General features: G+C 43.4%; 1 protein-coding gene across 1 annotated transcript; it reads right to left on the bottom strand.

The window, feature by feature from the left end:
- Positions 1 to 16: 16 nt before the first annotated feature.
- TICRR (TOPBP1 interacting checkpoint and replication regulator) lies at positions 17 to 22,895 on the bottom strand. Its single transcript, XM_028707228.2, has 22 exons — positions 21,262 to 22,895; positions 20,194 to 20,479; positions 18,914 to 19,155; positions 18,151 to 18,385; positions 17,042 to 17,180; positions 15,681 to 15,823; positions 15,274 to 15,483; positions 13,952 to 14,085; positions 12,711 to 12,811; positions 12,094 to 12,187; positions 10,933 to 11,012; positions 9,525 to 9,764; positions 9,132 to 9,228; positions 8,784 to 8,847; positions 7,645 to 7,791; positions 6,482 to 6,572; positions 6,283 to 6,344; positions 5,708 to 5,848; positions 4,328 to 4,473; positions 1,719 to 3,846; positions 749 to 868; positions 17 to 424 (listed from the first exon to the last, which is right to left on the bottom strand). Exons 1-22 carry the CDS (start codon positions 21,919 to 21,921, stop codon positions 309 to 311), a joined length of 5,676 nt encoding a protein of 1,891 aa, XP_028563061.2. The 5' UTR covers positions 21,922 to 22,895; the 3' UTR covers positions 17 to 308.
- Between the last annotated feature and the right edge of the window lie 1,591 nt (positions 22,896 to 24,486).

Below are 24,486 nucleotides of genomic sequence, written 5' to 3' on the forward strand. Positions count from 1 at the left end.
TTCAGTACCATAAGAGCAACTTACCATATTAATTTATTTTACAAAAGTACTTTTTAAAAGCAGTCAGTTTCACCCATCATTTATACCCTTTAGTGCTGAAACCCTGAGAGGAGCCCTATGATGACACGCTCATAGCTTAAATTTATATGGAGACACTACAGCTTTTCCTCACAGAACACAACTGTGAGTTCACGAGCAAGAGGTGCTTCCATTGTGGCTGGCAATATTATCTTCATTTTGCTTTTAAAGTCATCCAAAATGGCTTTGTCATCAGGCTCCCAAGTATGTTCACCATCTTTTTCCTAGGTTCAGCTGAGCAGCCTTTTCCGTGAGTAGGTCCTCCTGATGGAATGTTGTCTCATGGTTGTACTGTGAAAGGGGGAGAGTTCTTCCTCTGCAGCTCCAAATGCATCACTGTTGTCTCCTGTGTAGGAAAGCAATAATATGAAAAGTACTGGCAGGCATACACAGGAGAGGCAAGCAGTTGTAAGTCAGCTATTTCCCTCCGTGGAACAGCAACTTTCCGTGAGAGAGCAAAATATCGAATAGCTGGTGAAAGAACCCAAAGCAGTTTAAGAATATAGCCTTCATGTCCTGTTCCGCGAGAACCTAAAGGCAACTGGGTATTTCATTGCTACAGGAAGGTCTTACAAGAACCATTGGACTATATATGTGTGGGCAATTTGGCTCTTTGCAGTTCAGGCTTCTTTTGAACACCACTCGGGTTCAAATAAACTGCATTTTTTACCTGTGGGCCATTTCCTCAGGGATGTGGTGTGGCCTTGATAGAGCAGCGGGGACTGCGTCAGTGCCCGAAGTCCAGTAGCAGAGATTGTGCTCTTCCCTGAAGACGTTGGTGGAGTCATACCTAGGAGACGTGACAAAAGATATTAGACACAAACCCTGGTCGGAGGTTCCAACACTTCTGGTAGCTATGCAATATTCATATGTGCAAAATGGCAAAAATAGGGCTTGGGTTAAGGTGAATAGATTAATCAACTACAGCTTGATCCTTTGAATAGTAAGTGCAACCTTCTGTTTATTCTAAAATACTGAAAGAAAGTTATGGCATATCTAAAGGACTGGTCAACATTTTGGTAATATGCAAATTGACTGTTTAGTGATCTGCCTTTAATAAATTAACAGAACAATCCTATGCAAATTTACTCATAAGTCGCACTATGCTCAATGGAGTCTACTTCCAATGAAATGTGCATAGGACTGCATCTTAAAAACATCTGATCCACTGATAGCCCTTGACACAAGATGTGTGTTGCCCCAAAACTGCTGGGGGGAAAGAAAAACCACTAGCTCATTAGGGAAGCAGTTGGACTTGTTTGTTAACCCTGTAAATTGCAATACAGATTAATGGTGCTGTATAAATTTGGCATAATAGTGGGAGTATTAATTTTAAAAAGACAGTAGTAAATTGAAAGTTCATAAAAGCAGAGCTGGAAGAGATTAAGTGATTCGAGGCCCTTCTCAAAGGCATGACGTTTGGATCTACCATGCCACAGTCAAACAGGTACACTGTTGAATGGTTCCTGCAGCTGGGATTTTTTAAAGACTGAGCCTTGCTTGGTGTGTGGGTTGGGCTGGCTAGAGGGTAATTCTAGAGCAATAAAGGTATGTGTGGAAAGATGCAAAGGAGCCTTTTCTCTGTTTGTATCCTCTACTCTGTTCCTTTTCACTGTAGCTGAATTTGAGTCCAAAATTACCTGAAATGCTGAAGACCTCCTCTTCCTCTTCCAGTATTCTCTTGTTTAAGGACGCTACACCTTTTCCTGTACTCAGTTCAGCTGCATACACTGCCGCGTTTGGGTTGCCTCTCTTTGCGCAGTGCCTTTTTTTCACTTCCTGGCTGACTTCCTCCTCAGGAGACATGTGGCCAAAGGGCCTTTTTTTGAACTTTAGGCCAGGGGTCCCTCTGCAGGTGCTCTCGTCTCCACTGGGCTCTGCATCGCTGCAAGGCGACTGGTCCTGAAGCCTACAGATGCCTTCAAGTTCAAAGTCCCCCAAGGGCAGTGCTTTATTGATGCCAAGAAGATCGGAAGCTCTAGTTTCCCCAGCCACCTCCACGTGCCTCTCGCTTTTGCTGCAGCCCACAGTGGCCCTTTTCCTTCGCGGCCAGTCCTTGATTGCTTCAGGGGTCACTTTCCCTTTATGCTTTGGAGAAGGTGTCCAGGCAAGGCCAACATTGCCCTGGGATGGGGAAGTAGAGTTGGGGGTGCAATGAGTTGGAGTGTACGACTGACATATATAGGTCTGCCCCCCACCCCCAAACTTCGCAGGGGTACTGTGAGCAGATCGATTACAAGATGGCGAGATGGAGAGGGTTTCCAGTTTCCCAGAGTGCCTGCCGCACCAGGTCACGGAAAGATCCCCTGCAGCAAGATCGCTTTCATCTCCTTTGGGCTTCCCAGCCTGCAAATGAGACTGAGGATCCAAAGCTGGCCCAGAGCCAACCCTTTTAATTCGGAGCTTGGGCAGGCCAGAAGCTTGCATCTCGAGCTCAATCTCGTAAGTTCGTGGGCTCGTTGACAGAGGCAGAGTGTGAGCAGTCCTAGGTGTGCTGAATGTTGCCCCCTTCTCGGGCTTCCCCAGCCGCGCTGCAGCCTCCCGCTGCCTTCTGTCTGGGGTGTGACGCAGTGAATAGGCACTCGAGCCAGACTTTGGGGTTTCGGGCAAGGAGGCCTGGTCACACGCAGGAGGGCTCTGGAGGAGCAGAGGCTGCAGACTTACTGCCTTCTCCCCTGGCAAAACTGTACCTGGACCACCACCTGCTTCAGAACTGCCAGTGGCAAACACATTGGTTAGAGAGGAAGCATCTAGGCGCTCGCACAGAACCACAGCATCTGGGAGATGCATGTGATCCTTTGTGGAGAGTTCAGGAGGCAGGTGTCTTTCTAACCCCCTCCTCTTACTTGGAGTCCTCACTCCACGTCTCTTCACAGAGGGGGTGCTCTCTGCTTTGGTTTTAGCAGAAAGATTCACGTCGGTATAGCACGGATGCTGCTCAGCAGGCAGGCAGGCAGGCGACTGGAGGGCTTTGGCTGGGTACGTGTTTGTGACCCTCTGGTTTTTCAAAGGAGTCTTTTGGGGAGTACAATACTTCCTGCGCAGATCCCAAGTCCCAGTAGGAGAAAGTGTGGATGTGGCTATGGCATTTGGGGGTGGGCTATATGGCAATGAGTTAACATCGGGCATCAAAACAGGATCACCAGGTGGGGAAAATGTTTCACTAAGCTTGGTGTTCTTTGGACTTGACGGTTCTGAAAGTCTGCCTCTGAATACCGCAGGTGTCACTTCTGACACCGGAGAGTCCAGCTCCAATGCTGAAAGTGGCTCTGTAGGTTGTTCTGCCTCAAGAGGCTGTTTCTGAGCAGAAGCTGGAGAGGCAATTCTCCAGGCAACTCTCAAGGAGCGCCTTGGGGACTGCAGTTGTGAGAGCCACGTTCCTGGTGAATTTGATGGGACTGGAGAGAGCAGAGCAGCTGCCGAACAGGAACCACTTGCAGGCGAAGCAAATACATCATCAGGCACCTCATCCCCTGTCTGCATTCCAGAAGTTTGCAGCTGTGCTGCCTTGTGCGGGGAAGAAAATATTTCCTTCATCAGAGCCGTGCGTGCAAAACAATCCCCCTTCTTTTCAGTGGCTTCAGGCAAGGACTTGCTCTTCTGTCTAGAAGGTGAGAAGAGATTTCCCAAACTTTTGGCTGCACTATGCTTTGGGGCTCGGCTCTTCTGGGGGGTCTGCTGTAGCTTCTCCAGAACAGTTCTTCCCGGTGTGTTATTAGGGGGACTTAAGAGCTTCGGGGAAGACCGAAGGGTTGCTTTCCTTGGTGTCTGTGGAAGGAGAGCGAAAATGAATAACTGCTTTTGTCTAGGACTACAGTAACAGAACAGACTACATGTTGAGCTTAATATCATTTCTACTTACAGAATCACTTATGTATTTGACTACAGTGGTGCCCTGCAAGACGAATGCCTCGCAAGACGAAAAACTCGCTAGAAGAAAGGGTTTTCCGTTTTTTGAGTCGTTCCGCAAGACGAATTTCCCTATGGGCTTGCTTCGCAAGAAGAAACGTCTTGCGAGTTCTTGCGAGTTTGTTTCCTTTTTCTTAAAGCCGCTAAGCCGCTAATAGCCGTGCTTCGCAAGACGAAAAAACCGCAAGACGAAGAGAATTGTGGAATGGATTAATTTCGTCTTGCGAGGCATCACTGTAATGACATTACATATTAAGGCTGTACACTAGAAGTGGGAAATTAAGGTGGCATGTAGACTAGATAAGTAGGTATGGAAAGAAACATAAGACAGCAATTTTACCTGATAAACAAGCTCACTGGAGGCTAAAGTTTTTCTTCTTGTTCTGGGTGAGCCCATCCCTTCAGAACCAAACACATCGAGAACTGCTCCAAAGAGAAGGCTCTTTGGGGACTGGATGGCTTTTTTCACAAGAGGAGATGCCAAGCCTGCAAAACAAAAAGATAGCAAACAGTCCATACAAGTGTCAGCTGCTGTAAGCTCAAGCTTTTAAGGCAGCATGTTCCTGGCTACCCACATTGGCATGAACTAGTTAGTAACTACAAACCAAACATTTCCAACTTGTAGATGTCTGACTAAATGTATGACTGACTTGCTATGGTGAGAGACCGTGCCATACAAACCTTGGTCTCTGCGGTGACAAAGTGGAATAATTACTTTCAGCAGCAACAACAAGTGGCAGGTATCTCCTACAACTGCAACTGGAAGGACAAGTTAGCATGCAGGGACAGGTTAGACCTCCCTTTTACTATCTGCTTCAAATTGCCCTCTATCATGTACAGTGGTATCTTGGGTTACAGACGCTTCAGGTTACAGACTCTGCTAACCCAGAAATAGTACCTCGGGTCTTTGCTTCAGGATGAGAACAGAAATTGTGCGGCAACGGCAGGCCCCATTAGGTAAAGTGGTACCTCAGGTTAAGAACCATTTCAGGTTAAGAACGGACCTCCAAAACGAATTACGTTCTTAACCCGAGATACAACTGGTCTTATGGTAGACATATGAATATCACTAGCAGACTAGGAGGCCTGTAGAAGGAATGAAAGTAGGAGTAGGACCCAGGTGATTGTTAGATTGACAGTCATTTTCTGTACCAATCCATCTACCACTGAGAAGTGGGGCTGTCCGCCTCCAAGGAAATATAGGGAGAGTAGTTTTAGGTTGTGGTACCGTACCTGTGGAATACCCTACCCAAGGAGGCTTGTTTACCTCTCCCTTCAATATTATGAAAGAAAGGATGCAGCAAGCTCACCACACGTCGTTGTGTGTTGCTGATTTTGTGTGAAAATCAGTCTGTTTGAGAAACGAGTATCTGTCATTTATTATTATTATTGGCTAATCAATTTGTTTTGATGGAGAAAGATAAGGGAGCTTGAACATCCAGCAGATGTAGATTAACGTCTACTTTGCCTAAAAAAATACCTTTTATTTATAGAGTTTTTCATGACCGTACAACATCAAACAAGCATTAGAAGAAAAGTACAAAATCTCCCAGACAAATAAAGAATAGAAAAGTTGCAGGTAGCGCAAATAGCACAGTAGGAACACTCAGGTAAAATAAAGCAGCATCTACTTTGCCTCTGACTGAACTCTTATGTGTTTTCAAGCCAATCTTGTAATCAATCCCTGGAACCAAAAGCAATCCGTTGCTTGCTTCCATACCTGTTAAACTGTCTTGTACATCAGCTGCTTCCGACTGCATTTGCTGTAAACTCTTCTTGCTGGGTTGAGAGCAGTAGAAGGAACCAGAGACTGCTCTATCCTGTAAAAGTTGCTTGATCCGTGGACTTCTTCTTAATCCACCTTTGGGTTTGTATGTGGGAGAAACAAGGTTTGTCTTTAAACTCACAGCCATATAGTACCAAGTCAGTGCCACCAGTAAAGGGGAATCTAAGAAATGGTGCTGCAACTCAGCATTTTGTTGTTGTTGTTTAGTTATTTAGTCGTGTCCGAGTATTGAGATGATAAAATGGAGGGAGAACCAGCGATCTTCCCAGATATTGCTGGACTACCATTGGCCATGCTGGATGGCCGTGACTGATGTTGGAATCCAACATGTTCCCCATACCCACTGTAAACTGTCCGGAACTCCTTGAACGAAAGGTAGGATAAAAATGAAATAAAAATCGGAATTTTTGCCACCTTCTGCTCTGTTAACAAATGAATTTAAGCTATAGCCAAAGAGCTGGAGCTCCCCAAACATGCAAATAAAAAGGTCACATAAAATCAACACCTACATGGTATGGCTTTTTCAGGAGATTCTTCTACAATGCCAACTTCAGATCCAGGGTCTGAATTCCTATGAAGGAAACACTGCTTTAGAAGTTCAAGCACAATGGCAAAGGACATCCAAGTGCAGAAAGGTATCCAGAAAAGTTCCACTTTCTACCAAAAACAGTAAGTTGCTTGATCAGCGAATCTGGTGTCTTCACTCACCGGCCTTTAATCTGCTTGTGCAGCAGCCGCCTGGAGATCTGCTTGTGCAACGGTGTTTCTGCCACACTCTTGGTCAGCAGTTTAAGATTATCTGAAAAAGACCAAAGAATAATTATCGCAAGGTAGCAAGACTGTGTAAGCCAGGTGAGGATAACATATTTTGAAGTTTAGAAGCAAGTACATTTTTCAGATTGCAAACAGCTTCAGCTCCCCCCCCCCCACGTTTTTCCCTTCCCATCACTTCCCAAATACCCTTTGACACTCTGGGGTGGGAAGTCTTCCTGGCTCCACGTTCACTTACTCCCTTCCATAGTAGACAACTTCCCTGGTATTTCATACTTTCCCACTTACTGCTTTTGCCCCAGCCATCCTACATAAGCCAAGACAAGCAGTGGGAGTTACGTTCCAAGGCACCACACATTTAAGTGAAATTGTGTATATCTGAAACACTATTGAAAAAGCCTGCAAACACCCTGTTCTGCCCCAGCCTCATCCCCTTTTGTGATGTTTTTGGGTCACTTCTGGGTTTGGAGCGATGCATGTGTTGCGCACAGATCGGACGCACGCACAACAGTCGCTGCCTGTACAGCAAAGCACTCATTTAAGTAACCTCTCCCCTAAAGAATCATTGACACCGAGAGACAATGGGAGTGCTTAAGGTGCCCCGACTATAAAGTTGGAGAAATCGAGAGAGATATAGCTCGCCGTTCCTGGAAGGAGCCTTTAAAAAAGTCCCATATGCTCAGAGACTTTGCGCCTGTTCATTGGGGGAGATAGGAAGCCCACAGAACCTGTTCTTTAGATGTCCCTTTTTATGAAGAGGCACGTAGTAAGACCACTGATCTCCTACTGGTGAGGCTCCCTGACCTCCTGGGAAAGCAAAAATGCGACCTTCTCCTGTTAGGCAAAGATCAGAAGACAACCTGGATGGTCACCAGATTCTGTGTACAGATCTGCAGGCGCAGACCATCTCCCGACTCACACTAGTTCGTTAAGAAAATCCCCAAACTCGGTTCTATGGGTGACTCTGGGTCAGCTCCCTGCGGTAGTTTATTGTTGTACATTGTTTTGATTGCTTGTTTTCCTTCTGTGACTGCACCCCAAGTGTGTTTTATAAGCTGGTCTCCGACCGCAATAAATTATCTATCTATCTAACCTCTCACCTCTTGCACACTCCTTAGCTTGTTTCCGCCTGTTTCTTAAACCTTCTACAGCTGATACTGACTGGCTTCGAGGAATCTTCGATAGGGATCTTTTGCCTGGAGGAAGCATTTCTTCATTGAAGAGGTTCCTTCGTACCTTTGTCACTTCTGGAAGCATAAAAAAGCCAAAAGAAGGAACACAGTTTTGATTGCTGTTCACAAGACAAAGCACTCTGGAGAAAATATGATCTTTTTGTGCAGTTCAAAATCAAAGAACTCATATAAAGAGTCAGGTTAACTTTTTTCATACTTAAATATTTTTTCTTTGTTTTAAATCCTGGACACACAGAGAACCAAAAGGGAGACGCTGGGTTGCATCCAACTAAATTCTATCCCAAGTAGACCCATTGAAATTAATGGGCTTAGTTAGTCATGTCCATCAATTTCAGTGGCTCTACTCTGAGTAGGATTACCATTGGATCTCACTCTCAAGAAATTAAGAAGATCCAGAATATGAATCACATAGAGCCCAAATGCATCGCTGCTGAATTGAATCACGTATCCTGTTGAACGCAGTGGAAATACGAATTGCTTCTCTCCTCAGATTCCAGCAAGACTTTACACAGCGTTTATACTTCACAATGCACAACCTGAATTCAGCGATACATTCTGGATTACTATCGATAGACACTAGGGGCTATGGCAATAAATGCACATTTCATGGCACTTATTGTTGGATCAAAAGACAAAAGTTTGGTAAATATAAAATTATTTCCATCCTCATAAGCCTGGACAAAGCTTTTACAACATATATATGGATATTCTTTAAATAAACCAATGAAGGGCAAGCACTGTGCCAAATTTGAGAAAGTCGACTGCAGTGGTTACAGTTTTCAGATGGATAAAAAAAAAGGAATAATTGAATTTCTCCTAGTGTATTGTGGGCAATTGGTCTGAAAACTGAGGACAGGAGAGGTGCCTCTGGGGAAGAAACTCGCCAAATTGCAAACTAATAGGTCCACTAGTAGGTGGATAAATGCCACTTTATACAGACCTCCTGCTTCACCTCTTGACAAGCCCAAAATCCCTCCAAGGGATTAATCTGAATCAGATCACAGCCCTACTATAGTTCTCTAATAAAGAAGGAAGAAGAAGCTTACCTTGCACTGCCACTTTCTGTACAGATGGTACTGATTTCACATCAAGGGACACATGAGAGCTGTCCTAAATTATTAGAATATAGTATTAGAAAGATTTCAAAATTACATCTATTTATAGGTAATGGGGAAAATATAATGCTGGAAACTGAAATCCATTTATTTGGAAAAGGACTTCCCTTTGTTCCAGTGAAAACTAAATTAGTGGAACAGCTTTCCATATAAAGGTGTTTAACATCTGAATTTCAGAAAGGCTATTCAAACAGGCATAGAGACGCAGGAGTTTTACAGCTGCTACATGCAGCTGGTTTTCCAGAAAGATATTGTGGGGTGAGGTGGGAGAAACGTTACCTTCCTAGTACGGTTTCTGGGTACTTGAGGAATCTCTATTTGGCGCAAGTTCTGCGATGCTTCTGTTACACTCCGGTGTCTGGCCAGTGTGTTCTTTCTAGAAGTACAAAGTAAAATCTTGAGCAAGATGCACAATTACATTTCAACAATTTTTTTAAAAAAGTAGGGGCTTTGCATGCGGCCACCTTGAAATGAGGTTCATTGTTTTTAACACAAAGTGACATTCTCCCACGCTGCCCTCAAGGTAATTAACACTAACAGGAAGCCCACATGGACCCACCTTTGAAATGTTTGCAATATCCTTTGATAAACTTCAGAAGGAACTTCCTTATTCAGAAAGAAATTGCAACCCAGTCTAATTTTAATTCAATGCCATTTACGCCTTGCAATCACCTTTTCTTGGCAGATCTGGTGCGTAGTTCTTCCAGTTGTTCTGCATCGGTACTTAAGGAAGCTGTTCTGGAAACAGGAACCGAGGATGCAGAAGGAGGCAGGGATGGGGTTTGGCTCTCCTGACTGAGGGAATCGTCACTGAAGAAGTCTGCTGGCAGGACAGAGGCCAGCTTTGGGGGAATCTGTGTCCCCAGGCTGTAGTATAAATCCCCAAGGGTCTTTGGTATAGATTCCAGGTACCTACAGAGACATTGTAACACAAGCATGCATCAGACATGCTACTTACCAAGGACTCTAACCTTTGTGAAATTTTGTTACCAGATTCTGCACCCGACTTTATTATTAAACTTTCAAGCTCTTGCTTTTAAGAGAATGCCTATGGTTTCAGTTGAAGAAGGGGGGTGGTTGTGGCAATAATGGAAAGCATACAAATCTGCCATAAAAATAAATCAGTCAGAAGGCATGTTCACTCACCACCAACCCAATTATCCCCCTTTCCCAACTGAGTTATGTTTCCTTCATTTGACTATTTAGCCCAGCCAAAAAGTTTTCACACAACCAGGTATCCAGCTGAGCAACCAAAATACTTGTTGTGCCTTCGGTGGATTAGAATCATAGAACCATAGAGTTGGAAGGGACCTTGAGGGTCATCTAGTCCAACCCCCTGGGTGGGCTCAAACCACCAACCTTCTGGCTAAGAGGTGCCCCACTGCACCACCTGAGATCTTCTGTATGTTTGCCCCAAAGGAGGGCCAATTGAAACTGATGGGTAGAAATCTTAACCAGTGAAAGAAAGCAATATACCACCTACAGATTTGTTACACACTACTCTGATATCGCTAATGAATTGATGGTATATAAATATGCTTACAAGTGAAAAAATAAATTTACTATACTCTATCAAGTAACAGTACTGCCCAAGTACTCTGGTCTATATTTGGAAACTTCAAACAAACAAACAAACAAACATCAACCAAAAGAAACCAAAGTATTATTTAGATTAAACTCAGTGAAATTCATGGGCCTAAGTTGGTCATGTCTCTTAATTTCAGTGGACCTACTCTGAGTAAGACTAATGTTGGATGCAACCCCAAATACATTTGTAGCAGCTACAGAAAACAAAAACACCCTAAACTTAATTTGAAACATCCTCAGCTATTTAAATAGTGAAAAGTTGAAATGCAGTCAATTTTGTTTTAATTCTGGTTCAGGAAGGCTGCAATGAGCCTAAGAATGGTAAATATAAAATACTGGCAATTCAGACAACCAGCTCTTTAGCTTATGTTCTGCATTAATAGTCATGCAGCTCTCAAGTCCTCTGCGTAACAGAATTTGTTCAGCCTTCCCTGCTCCACTCATCGGTTTGTAAATGAATGAATAAAATTAGCCAGCACACAAGAGCACTTACGTTTCTACAACTTCTTCCAAAAACCTGGCGAGGTATCCTGGGTCTTCAGTCAAACACAAAATCCGCAGCATCTCTGTCATCTGCAAGCAAGTTGAGTGGCAAAAAATTGGTCAAGGGTTAACAATAGCAGGCCAGTTCAGATGTAATGCCAGGCCAAAGCATGATTTAGCGTGAACAAACAAATGTGCAGTTCTGCTGTTTCCACTATGGCCTCATTGACCTTTGTTCAGATATAACATAAAGCCAAACCTCGACTTAAGCACAAATGAGCAAACATGCAGGTTCCTGGAGTGAACACTATGGCTGCTGTGCTCCTTTCCTAGACCCATGCGATCCAGGGCTAAGTCAATGTTTGTCTGAACACATTTTATCGAGGCTTATGGAGAAAAATACAAAACTTAATATTTTTTTTTCTTTTTATCCAAACTAAGACTTTAATCTTACAATAAAAAACATAAAGAGAAGTGGCGAGGGAAGGGGAGAAAGGAATAAAGAAAGAGAAAGAGAGAAATAAAGGAAAAGAAATAGAAAATGTTTCTTTTTTTAAAAAAATCAGAAGGTAGGTCACTTCGTCTGTCAGCTATATATAAACAATATTCACTTCATCTACTCCAATATAATGCCCAACAAAGCCACTTTCTAAACAACAAACCTTATCCTCATTCCTCAAACACAAATTTAATTCATTTTCTTTTTCATGCAAAAAAGTCTTTAACAAATGTTAACAATGATTTTTCGCCAATCAAACATGTCAACTGACATGTTTAATAGATTGGCATGGTTACGTCAATGTTTAAATTAGCAGTGCATCTCAAACCTAGCAGACAAACAAAGAGTGGTACACTAAGAACAAACTTTGGTTAAAAGCTTGTGACTTGTCTGGAATGAGATAAACCAGGAGCCCGGGTTTGGACATTAACCCTGAGACAAACAATAGCTTAGCCCTGCATAGTCCAGCAGCAGTAAGACCAGGGGAAGAGTGCAATGGCAGTGATCTTCACTCCAGGAAGCAGCATGTTTGTTCATTTGTGCTAAGCTATTGTTTGGTTCCACATTATATGCTGGCCGGGTCACAGCAATTGAGATGTGAAGATTTCACATGCTGGCTGAGAATTGCTGTTTTCAACTTCTGGAACCCAGAGGCAAGGCTTGTTCATCTACCTCTTCCACAAGCTGTTCCATCCCATCGGTGCTGTTTTGCAAAGAAGGGCACTGCAGGCACATTTCAAGGCGCAGATAGACCTGAAGCTGACACCTGTTAAAGAGAGGGAGAGGGAAATATGAATGGAAGAGAAGGTATGCCCTGCTGCTAATTTTATATCACCTGCTGAGAGTAGTAGCGACATTAGCAGCAGGAAGAGCTACAAATGTTTCCACCCAGTGCCTTCCTTGCTGCCACCATCTTCCAAAAAGCTGAGCGAGGAGCCACATGTTATTGTTAAGATACCATCGATATTGACTGGTATTCTGGTTTGTTAGTGCAAGGGTGATATCTGCCTATCAAAAGCAGTATACAAACATTGTAAAACAGATTAACATAAAGTAATTTTGCAAGGTTGTTTACACATTCAGCATATTATCTAGATGGTACACACCACTACACAAAGCTATCCTTGAAAATTAAAACAAAGGGTAATTATTTTTGTAGGAAAGTGTTCACTAGTGAATTCCTCCACTGCTGCGCAAGAGAATTTGGTAAGGCAATCTCTTCAGCACTACAGCAATCTATTCCACAATTATCAGAAGAACCTATCTGGGAAAGTAATAGTGTCTCGTACTCTCTGACTTTGATTTCCTTATCAGGATCGTTGCCAAGCTGCTGACGGAGGGCTTTGCTGGTTTTCAGGAGATTGCTTCGGATTGTATCCACACCAGCTGCCTGTAGATTTAAAATCAGAAAGCATGTAACGCTCCGAGGACAGACAGCAACTTTAGAAGCAACGGAATGAAATAATAGCTGAACTGTTTAATTGCAAGGGCAAAATGAAATATTTGAGCGGACAGAATGATCAGTGTCAAGGAGACATTCAGGAGCAACAGGGTTAAGACTTCTAGGGGGGTTTGTGTTAGGATATAAAATGTTAACGCTGGATCTTTACCTTCAGGCTTCCTACCAACTTCAGTTCTTTTAAGTATTTCCTAGGTTCAGTGCAGTTACACCCAGCATGTAAGCTCAAATAGCAACAGACAAACAACTAGGTTCAAGGTTTAAAGGTTTTTAATTGATTTATTAAGAAAAGGGCATGTACAACACAAAAATGTGTATTTGCCACTGCTGGCAAGATTTCGCACCAAACTAGATGAGACATTAAGCACAACCATGCATGTAACATGCCATCTAATTTGACCTTAGCACACTGATTCTCACCAGGAAATATATCCCAACACTGGGAATGTTGCTACTGTGCTTGAAGCACAATTCCTGCAATTTATTGCTCTGGATTAGGGTGGGGAACCTTTGACCCTGCAGATGTCAGCGGATCACAGATCCCATCACCCCCAACCGCGAGCCATACTGGTTGGTGCTGATGTGAGTTGTAGTCCAGCAACAGGTTCCAAAACTCTGCTCTGGATGAATAATCTAGGACTGAGCTGAAAGGGACCTCCTTTTTGTGATAAAGTATCTTGGTTTGTGCAAGAACAGAATCCTTGTTTTGATTATTAGAGGGGCTGGAGGGAGGAATGCAAACCGGCAAAACAAACAAACAAACAAAAAAACACAGCGAAATTTCCCCAAAGCATGTTGCCAAAAGAGGTCAATGGATGGTATGTTTTACAGCAAAAGACATCTGTGTCCCACAAAGTTGTGCTCATTGCAGGCACACAGAGATCTGTAAAGAAAAGCCTCATTGGTGCTGCTGCCTGAATATCCAGCATTTTCTTCCATTTCCATTCCAACTCTAAAATGGCATGAAATCGCCCCATGTTTTAAGAACCTGTTGTATATTCTCCCTACCCCCAAACCCCTTACTATATGTTTATATTTAAATGGAAAAGCAGGCATGTCTAGCTACCCTACCTCATTTGATTTCTGCAACGCATTAACAGCTGCCACAGTCTCCTGGGCATACGCAAACAAATTCTCTCCGCTTGTCACCGCCTTCTGGTAGTTTGTAGATATAAAAGAAAGCATCTCCTCCTCAGTCCTGAAGCCTACAAAACAAATGCACACATAGGTAAACCAAAGTGTGTGCGCGGGGGAATCAAGAACTTGGCACGAACAGTTCATGCAATCAAACACTTAAAGAATAGTGCTAAAGGATTATTTGAAACACATGGCTCTAGTAGGTAAAAGAAAGGAATGGCCAGGGGTAGCCACATGGTGTCCTCCAGGTGTAGAAGGGACTTCAGCTTCCATTACCCCAACCACTGGGCCATGCTGGCTGGGGCTAAGGGAATTCAAGTGTGACCACAGCAGGAGGACACCGTGTTGACTACCTACAGGGTAGGCAACCATAAATGCTTTCTCCTGATTTTTTAAAAAATATATTTTTATACAACCTTAAAACATAAGTGAATTCTCTTCTTCTCTTTCCATGGTTCATTTTACACAGCATAAATCCCTGAAGGTTTTATATAAACTAAACCATTCAGTATTCCATTATTACTTCCATCAAAACTTGTTTACACTGTTGAATATTTCTTAATGTTGTCAGAGTTTTCAAGTGTACACCATTTCCCCCCATACATTCAATAAACTTTTTCCAGTCTTCTTTAAACAAATGTTCTTCTTGTTCTCTTATTCTGTACGTTAGGTCTGCAAGCTGCACATAGTCCATCACTTTAAGCTGTCATTCTTCTTTGGTTAGGACCTCGCTCGTTTTCCATTTGGGGGCTAACAAAACATGGGCTGCAGTAGCGGCATACATAAATAACCTTTTATTACACTTGGGAATTTCAGTCTGAATTATCCCCAACAAAAAAGGACTCTAGGTTTTTTTGGAAAGGTGCCTTTAAATATTTTTTTCAATGCATTATAAATGATTCCCCAATACTCTTTTACCCTTTTACAGGTCCACCACACACAAAAGAACGTTCCTTCATAAATGCTTTTTCCAATGAAGGAGCAATAAAAAAGGCAATTCCACCATTGCAGGTTTCTCATACCTTGGCTCACAGATTGCACTAGTCCCCACACTGGTGCCACCAGTAGCAAGAAATACTCCACAACTCTACTACATTTAGAACGGTGCCTTCTACTCATGCTCTTATAGCTAGAATATCCTAAACATTTTTCTTCCCCCTCTACTTCCAAAGCCATTGCAAAACCCATTGCTTCTCCTACAAAGCCTATCTCTTGCACTCTCCAAAACACAGGATAGGCAGAGGACTTGTACATACCTATCTTGGTTTTCTTTGCTTCCCCCCTTTCTTCCACTTTATCATTCAATCTTCTCGGTAATAGCTTTTGGGAAACATTCTCACTGACTGCCGGCTCTCCATCTGGCTGGAACTTTTGAGCCTTTACATTCAGCCTTGCAGCGTTTAGCATTTGAAGGGAGCGAGGCATGGTCTTCATTTTTTGCCTAACGGGAGTCCGGGGAACTCCGCCTGCTCAAATCAATAGACAACTTGAAGTTAGAGAAATCATAGTGGACCACATCCAACAGAAGAAAAGAATACCACATGCATATAAAGGAGCTTTTTAAAAAATGAAGTAGAAGCAGGGTGTTTATTAAAGCACAAGAGAGGCAGCTGTCGTGAAGAATGGAACAAAGGGTGGACAAGTGACAGTGGAATGTGCATACGTCTCTTCCTGTGATCCCGCTGTTGGGATGTAGCAGAGATGCCAGAGGCTTTCTTCTGGTAAAATTCAGACAGACAGTGGGTAAGTTCCCTTTCATGCTTTGGAGCCTCCTTTTCCTCAGTAGAAGACCCTGCCTGCAGCAACCTGTGTAGGGAAAGATTGCTTCCGTTTATAAATCTTATTTTGACAGCAAAGGCAAAGATTTTCCTTTCCACTACAGTTGAAAGCTTGCAATATGTAGTATGTCTAACCAGCTCCGCTGAACTCTGCAAGTCTTCCTAGTGATTCTAGACCTGAGGCCAAACTCTTGTCCGAATAGGACATATTCATTCATGTTGAAATGTGAAGCTCTGAAAACCATATCTTTTTATTCAATTTTAAATTTGGTCTGTATTACGGAGTAAATATTATTTTTGCTCATTACTTCATAGCTCAGTCTCTACAATGAGGTTGGGACCACCTTCATGGAATGCTTGCTGATTCAGTCTAGGCTGCTGCATTGCCATTTATTAAGCTCATGCTAGACTTTGAAAAAATTAACCGGACACCCATACCCAGGTACCCAAGCTCCATTCTTATCAGCCAAGTGCCACTGGGGAACTTTGAAGAGCTTTCGCCAGGGAGCAGCCACAATAAAAGCCTTATGTTTCCCCTCACTCCAACTCCCTGCAATCTTGATGCCATAATCCAAGGCAAGAATGGGATGGGACCATTTCTCCTAAGAACCCTCCCTTAGCCTGAAGGAGTGGTCACCAGAACCTCCCTCATGTATCTGTACCCTCACCCATCTAACCAGGCAGTAAAGGGACTGTTTACTGAGTATGTCTATTTTACCACTCAAAACTAGAAATTCATTTCAAAACCAATGAGACAAGCTATAACAACTGTAACACAGAGAATAGTCTATGTGTTTTGATCCTCACTAAGTAGCCTTCATGTTGTCCGTCGCCCAGGCTTTAATAGATGCTTAGGATTATATAATTCTAATTTTGAACTTATTTAAAAGAAGAAGAAAAAAACTGATAAGGCATAGCCAATGCAAATACAGTCGTACGTTGGTTGACGAACGCCTTAGCAGTTGAACGTTTTGGCTCCCGAATGCCGCAAACCCGGAAGTGAGTGTTCGAGTTTGTGAATGTTCCTTTTGGAAGCTGAACGTCTGGCGGTGCTTCTTGCAGCCAATTGGAAGCTGCGCTTGGAAGCTGAACGTTTTGGAAGTCGAATGGACTTCTGGAATGGATTCCATTCAGCTTCCAATATACGACTGTATATTTTGTAAGGCTGATTATAGAACCCTCGACATCACAGATCTGCTCTTTCCGAAATTACACTGGCTTTGAAGGCAAAGCAAAAAAGAATCACCTGAATGATTCCATCAAGTGAGAACTTGCTCCACAGAGATTTGAGAAAGAGTACCAGCCTTCAATCACGGCAGGACTCCAGGGGTGGGTGCAGGACAGCTCCTGCTGTGCCCACTCTGGAATCGGAGTTTCTGCTGGGTCTGCAAAGACAGAATAAAAACATCCAAGAATTATAATGGCCGCAGTCTATCCCACAGTTAGGAATGAAGTTGCTGCAAATGTTATGCATGTTTATTTAGTTATTTAACTATTTATTATACCATACTTTTCTTTAAAAACAATACTTCAAGGTGGTATTTTATTTCATTTAGAAATTAATCCCAGAGTTCAAAATACCTCATTTTCCAAGTCATCTGCATACAATTCTACTTTCCAACAATATGGATGAGTCTATAGCATAGACTCATCCATACATTTTGCCCACTAAACTGCTTTAAACAGGCAGGGCATCATTGTTTTAGATAAGTGGCTTTAAAGCTATATTCCAGCAAACACTGGAGTTTCTTGGATGGTTATCTGGGGTTTCTCAATGAGAAGTTCTGATTAAAGATGCCTTTCTCATCGTCACCAACCTTCCCCTGCAATGTGCAGCTGCAAGAGAAGGTGGGTTATGTTTTAAGGGCATGTTTCTCAATTCAAGTAGGGCACTGTTAGCGGAGAACTGAAGGGAAGCAACTCTGGCTGATTTCTGTTGGAACTATGGAACCAAGGGCCATTGAGAGACTGCATCCCCTTGATGCATCCCCCATGATGTTCTTCCTGCATCACCCAGGAAGAACATCATGGCAGGGGGAAGACCACTCTGGCCTCATCCACTGACCAGAGAAGGAGCAGCTGTAGGGAGCTTGCTCTCTCCCCAACCACACTCTCCTGGAAATCACTTAGCTCCAACTGAACAGCTGAATGGAAGTGTGCCTTGGCTCCAACCAAAGAGAATTCAGGGCTGAAAAGTTGTGTGTCTGTTATGTGTGGTTATAATCCATTGTAAACCAGTTGATTGAAAGGGGGGCTAAAAATCTAAATAAATAAATAAAACAAGAGCCTCAGCAGACGAAACAACATGGGTGGGGTTCACTGGAAAGTTCTAAGCAAGCAAGCATGTAAACGTACCAGAACTTGCAAGATCAAAGTCATCACCAACTTGATTTACCACGCTGCTCACGATTTCTGGAAGGCTAGACTCCTCTTTCGAAAGATTCCCTTCTAGAGCTGTTTCAAGGAAGGCTCTCTCAACTTCTGGTGCTCTCTCGGCACAGAGTAAAGAAAGAACTGCAGTGGTATTCGAGGTGGGAGAGAAAATCCCAGTACAGGGACAATAGGCCCCAGATGGAGACACTTCAGCAACCTTTCAAAAAGGTAAGGAAGAGGAAAAAAAATAATGTAGGCAGCTCTACCTTTGCTCAGAAAGGAAACACTATTCAGTATTCAGGACAACCCTCAGTATTTGTAGTGCATAGACATGGACCACTTGAAAACTGCTCAGAATCTTGGTAAATCACTTAATGACTTTTCTGCCTGTTGTGGAAAGGGTAATGCACTCTGTGCTAGATGCTGTAGGATATGTAAATGTATTTTTATAGATACACCACAGACTACCTGAATGAAGGTCTTGGACCACTAGCAGTTCACAGACCACAGTATGGTAATCCCTGGACTAGAGAATGGTGCCAAAATATCTGATTCAGCTCTATATCTGAGGTTTTGCAAGGTGCAACTCTGGCTAATATAAGATCTCCCCTGGAAAAAGTGATACATGTACTACTGAACGCTCAACAAGTAGAATGAGTCATAAATGTGACAAATAAATATTGAAAACTAGCTAGCTCTTCACAGCTAAATGAGAGTTGCTATTTTGAACAGACACAACCCTTACCATGTGTAGCCCTTGTGCTTGGAGGGATTTTACAAGCTGCTGAAACAATGAAGTCTCTTGGACTGACAGTCCTGACAATGTGCTTCGCAGTATCCAGCTCTGTGTGTGAAAGCTCCCAGCATGCACTGCATCCCAGCTGGTCATAGTGCATTTCAGAGTAATATTGACTGGACTTTTGAGGTGCCTCTGGCTTAGAGTTAGAGGCTCCAAGACCACACCACAGCTTTGTGTCTCTTCAACTCCTGTTTAAGGGAAAACACAACCGTTAAGAGCTTTTAAAATGGAAAAGGAATAGTTAATTTAAGTAGGAAATAAATTATTAATTAACTGAGAACTCAGCGACTATGGAAAAAATAGAGATTTACACTTTATTTACTAGGTTGAGAAGGATAGAACTGATCCTTATACCTAGGAATAGCTTCTTACAAGTTTAGTTGAGACAGATGTTAGTTTAACACACCAAGCCCCTTTCAAAAATAATACTAACGCAGGTATTACATTTGCTGTCTCTCAGTCTTCTTATAAGGATGCTCTCAGCAACAAGCTACATGTTTTAGCTAAAAGATTAACAATCTCACATTTAAGTTAAGACTCAAAACAGCAGCTTTCCAGAGTTCATTGTTACCCTAATTGTTTGCTGAAGAATTTAGAAACATCTGCAATTGGGAAACGATTTAATTGGTCAGTTTGAAAGTACAACTACTTAAAAGAATAAAGCAGGGATGGAGATCCTACAGCTCATCTCTGGCCACTTGTCATGCTGGTTGGGGCTGTTGCAAGTTGGAATCCAACAACATCTGGAGGACCACAACTTACCCAGCGCTGGAATAATGTATCCTTTTCACAGCACTTGAGCTGTACAGAAAAGGAAAAAGAAGTACTTGCTGGCTATAACCAGGCATTACTTTCATTACCATCATTATTGATTATCATCTTCCAAAGCAACTACTCTATTCCGAACTTAAAAATGGAAAGTGTCATGCTGGTGGTCAACAACTGGGAAACACTGGCCTGTGAGCACTCCAACTGGAGAACAGCCTTTACCAAAGGTGTCATGGGCTTTGAAGATGCTCAAACTCAGGATGAAAGGGAAAAACGTGCACGTTTGGCAAACCCTCACCGTGATTAACACCAGCCCAGAAACCTATCTCCCCACTGTGGAAGGACGTGTGGATCCAGAATTGGCCTCCACCATCACTTATGGCCTCACTGTTAAAACCGTGTTTATGGAACACAATCTTACTCGGCTACGAGTGATTGCCAAAACAGACTTTCATTACCATCAGATTTGAGGTACAACACTCCTTCTACATGAGGGAAGGACGCTTGCAATGAGGAAGGCGAGGTAAACAGGCAGTTCAAAGTTGAATCAAAAGGCAGGGTTGTAGTCAATGGTGTGAATGGTTGCCCAGAGGACACAGGCTCCATAGGAAAGTCAGGGGGACCCCCTGTACAGTGGTGACTCAAACACTGAATTAAAGTCTCAGATGGCAAGATGTTGCCCCCCAATAAGCGCATCAGTTCAACCAACATCCAGTAGCCAATGTGGTCTGACGTTCCAAGAAGCTGAAACAAGGCAACAGAAAGGCTCAGGTTAGTGATATTAGTAAGATGACCAAAGGCTAATGATAAAATGTATTCTGTCTACAAGCAGAAAGAAAAGAAATATTATGGTCTGAGAGATTTAAATTATGCAATTTTTGTTATTAAATATTGCTATGAAAACAACTGTTCAGTGCTGGTTGAACGTTTGCCTCTGGTGGTTTGTTTTTGTTCCAAGGCATATATATTAAAAGCAGGCTTCTAAAAAGTTACCTCCAGGCAATCAGGGGAAGCATCTGAAAGACCACCTGCTTCCCTACATACCCTAATGGGTCTGAGGTTCAGCAGGAGATAGCTCTGTGCATGCGTATTTGTGTATGTAGCCAAGTGCTGTCATCTCTGTTGAAGAGAACAGGTAGTCCACATGCACAGAAGCTCTATGCAAATCTCGTAATGTGGACTGCACACTTAAACAAGCACACCCTTGTAGGGTCACTATCTGTGAAAACCAGAGGAGCATAATGGGTTGTAGAAGATAGTATTGGACCCCGACCAGTGAGATCTGGGTTCAAATAGTAATTGAGGCATAAAGCCCACAACATCACCATGGGACCACCAATCTCTCTCTCTCTGCCTAACCTACATTAACAAGTTTGGGGGAGGATAAAATGGCAAGCCCAGCATTTGACCCCATGTGCTTCTTTGGGGAAGAGAGGGAAACAAACACAATTAGCAACATGCCACATAAGATGGCAGGGTAATCATTTGTGATGCAGCATCCCTAATGATTAATTCTCTCATATTACCTTGAACCAGTCAGCAGTGTCCACCCAATACAATGAGATTTTCTGGCTAGCCATCATTTCCCGGATTCTCTTAGGGATGAACTTTTCTGTCAGATCACGTGAAGCAAGCAGTTCATCAGACAAATGAGTAGGACTTCCAGAAACATATTGCAGCAGCTCCCTCTGGGAATGAGGGCAAGGAGAGAAGAGGAAAATAGCATTCACGAAGCCCTCAGAAGGAATATAACTCCCTGGAGGTTTGTTCAGGGTCACAGTTAACTTGCTTTTCTGGTTCCTCAACACTGGTTTGGATGGAGAAGCAATTTCAGGCCGGTCCCACTGATAGTCTAGTAGCGATTCTTTAAGTATGTTCTGAGTGAGTGTGGCTCGGGGTACCAAACCAGATGACTTTGGGTTGCAGTCCTGGTTTCCAAACTTTGCATCCAGCTCCTCCTCGAATTCTTCCCAACTGCGGGATCCAAGCTCACGGAAATTGCCCACTCGCGAAGTTCTGCCCCGGGCGCCTGAGGAGTCAAAGAACTTGAAGCCCCACCGGATTTTAGCTAGGCCAAACTTGCAGCCCAAGTAGTTCAAGATCCTCAAGGTGCCCAGGTGAAGGTGAATCTTCCGCTCAGAACTGGCAGTGTCCAACAGGAAAACCACATTGTAGGAGCAAGTCATGACGCTACAGAAAGTGCTTTTTTTATGGTGCCTGCGTTCCGGCAGTCCAGGGCGACGCTCACGAAAATGCAGATCACAAAAACCAGTTGGCAATCTAAGGACAAACCCAGCTCAGCCTCCTCGGCTCCTGGATACACTTCCTTAAGAAAGATTAGCCCCACTGAAGAGGCAACTGGGGGAACTTACTTCCAAGCGAGCATTCTTAGGGCCAGGCTTGTAGCCAAACTGAATTTTGTATTCTGCCTGGGACGCCAAAAATACGTTCCCCTTAAGATTTAAGCCCTGTTGCCCCTCCCCCACCCCCTGCATTAACAAACCTCCCCAGCGAATTCCTCTCACGCCCCTCACTGCCACCTTCTCCCCCCAACCCTCCCTAAAAGGGGGCTCTTGATAAGAGTAACAGCTTAATAGTAAAGGAACACTCGGTTAACAGCTATTTTCAATTCTTAAAAGGGCCCCACTAGCTTCTCTAAGCCCTCTCGGGGTCAACCGCTCCACAGCTTCAGAATAAAAACAGGCCCCCCTTTCTTATGCCGCCGCCATTATCTCCTGCGCGCATCCCTCAGTCGAACTCCTGGCGCGCTCCCCTCTCCGCTCTTCTGATTGGCTTCAAGGCGCCTCGCGGCCTCCCTCGCCATTGGCCCGGGTGCCTTCCTAGACTCCGCCCCGCTCTCGCGAGCTCCTCCGGACTCCTCTTCCTTTTACTCGACAGCGCTCGGCTTCTTCTGATTGGCTAGCTTCTTGAGTGGCGGAAGATTCCCTCTCCCCCTCATCTAGGAAGACGTCGAGGCCGAACTTCCGGCTAAAAAATAATCCTGCCGCTCTGGACTTCTCTCTATGGAAAATCAGTTCTTAGGCCGGAAGTGCTGCTGCCCAGGGGTTGCACCTAGGAGCAAACCTCACTGAAGATCTGTGTAATTTTCTATCCCTGTTATTGGCCCTCCAGATTACTGGGTCGTCGGTTTGCTTGGCAATGTTTTGCCTCTAGGCTGTTCTAGACATTATATTTCTTTGGTTTTTCTCCCCCATGCCAGCTTCCTGCTTCAATTTCATTGGCCAGTAGCTCCGGAACGCGAGCTCCCATTGGCTGGCCATGGGGAGGCACAGATTGGGCTGTGGGCGGAGTTATTTTGAATTTAAATGTTAAAGAGTTTGCATTGGAGGGGAAAGGAGGTGACTGGTGGGTGGGGAGTAAGAGCAGAGTCTGTTAAGAGTAAGCTCTTGGAAAGGAGCCGTGACCTAATAAGGACAGTGATAGCTTGTTAAACAGAACACACAATTACTGGTATTCAAAGGAGCATCTCTGTTAGCCTATAAGGCAGTAAAGCCAAGATAAAGTGCTGTAATCTTCAGAGCTGTGTGCAATGGACAAACACGGTCTTGCACCACCTTGGCAGATTATGGTCCAATCTTGTAAAATGTTTACTCAGGAGAAAGCCCCACCGAGTTCCATTGGACTTACTTTCAGACAAGTGTGCTTAGTAGTGGGAGCAGTTTTTTCTTATAACACTGGCTTTCAACACTTGCGTGAGACTGACAGTCCCATTGAACGTAGTGGGACATAAGTTCAGCAACACATGAAATGGGAGTTTCATCACTGGAAATTGAACCTTTAAACCTTTTAGAGTTGCATTTTCTAAAAACAAGTCACTAGTTTATTTATTAATTCTGGGAGGGGTTGCATTATAGTATAAGCTTTGATTGCCTGGATGCAGTAGTTTTCCGTCTATTTGGACCAGGGACTCTCCTATAACCTGAACCTACAACATAATAGCAAATTTTAATTTTTGAACAGTGCATATTTATCTCTTCTTGTCTTCTACAATCTTCCTCTTTTCCCCTCTACTTTTTGGGTCCCTCTCCCTTCTCTTAGTAAAATAACGATAATAATAACCGTCCTGAATATATTTTTTGTTTTGTTTTTGTTTTAAAGTTAAATGGTGGTGTTTCCTATTGTGAAACCCATTTCTTGGTCCTGGTCAGTCAGTTCACTAATCTCTCATCAATTTCCAGGATTCTCGGGGGAACAGCAATGCCAGAACTGTTAAGACGGTTATGAAACCGATAGAAGTTTGTCAGGCAAATAAGCCTTGAGATAATAAGCCTTACTGTTTCTTTCTCTTTTTTACCACTAGATGTCAATATAGGCTCACTTATAAGGAAATGACTGCTTGTTCTGATAGAGATAGGTTATTTTCCACTCAAGTAAGGCTGCATGCTAATTGTAATAAATTCTTTATTTGATTTATATCCCACCTTTCTTCTAAGGAGCTCAAGGTAGCTTACATACTTCTACTTCTCCTTGCCATTTTTATCCTCAACAACATCCCTGTGAGGTAGGCTAGGCTGAGGGTGAGATATTTGCCTAAGCTCACCCTGGTGAGCTTCATGGCCGAGTGGGCATTTGAACCCTGGTCACCTAGGTCCTAGTCCAACACTCCAACCACTATGCCACACTGGTGTTATAAGAATTCTAAGGTCTCAAATATAAATTAAACGTTCAGAAATGTACAAGGCAAACACATACATATATAAACCGTGTGTCTGAAATAGTACAGGAGAGCA

The sequence above is a fragment of the Podarcis muralis genome, chromosome 14, assembly GCF_964188315.1.
Source record: "Podarcis muralis chromosome 14, rPodMur119.hap1.1, whole genome shotgun sequence".
Lineage (NCBI taxonomy): Eukaryota > Metazoa > Chordata > Lepidosauria > Squamata > Lacertidae > Podarcis > Podarcis muralis.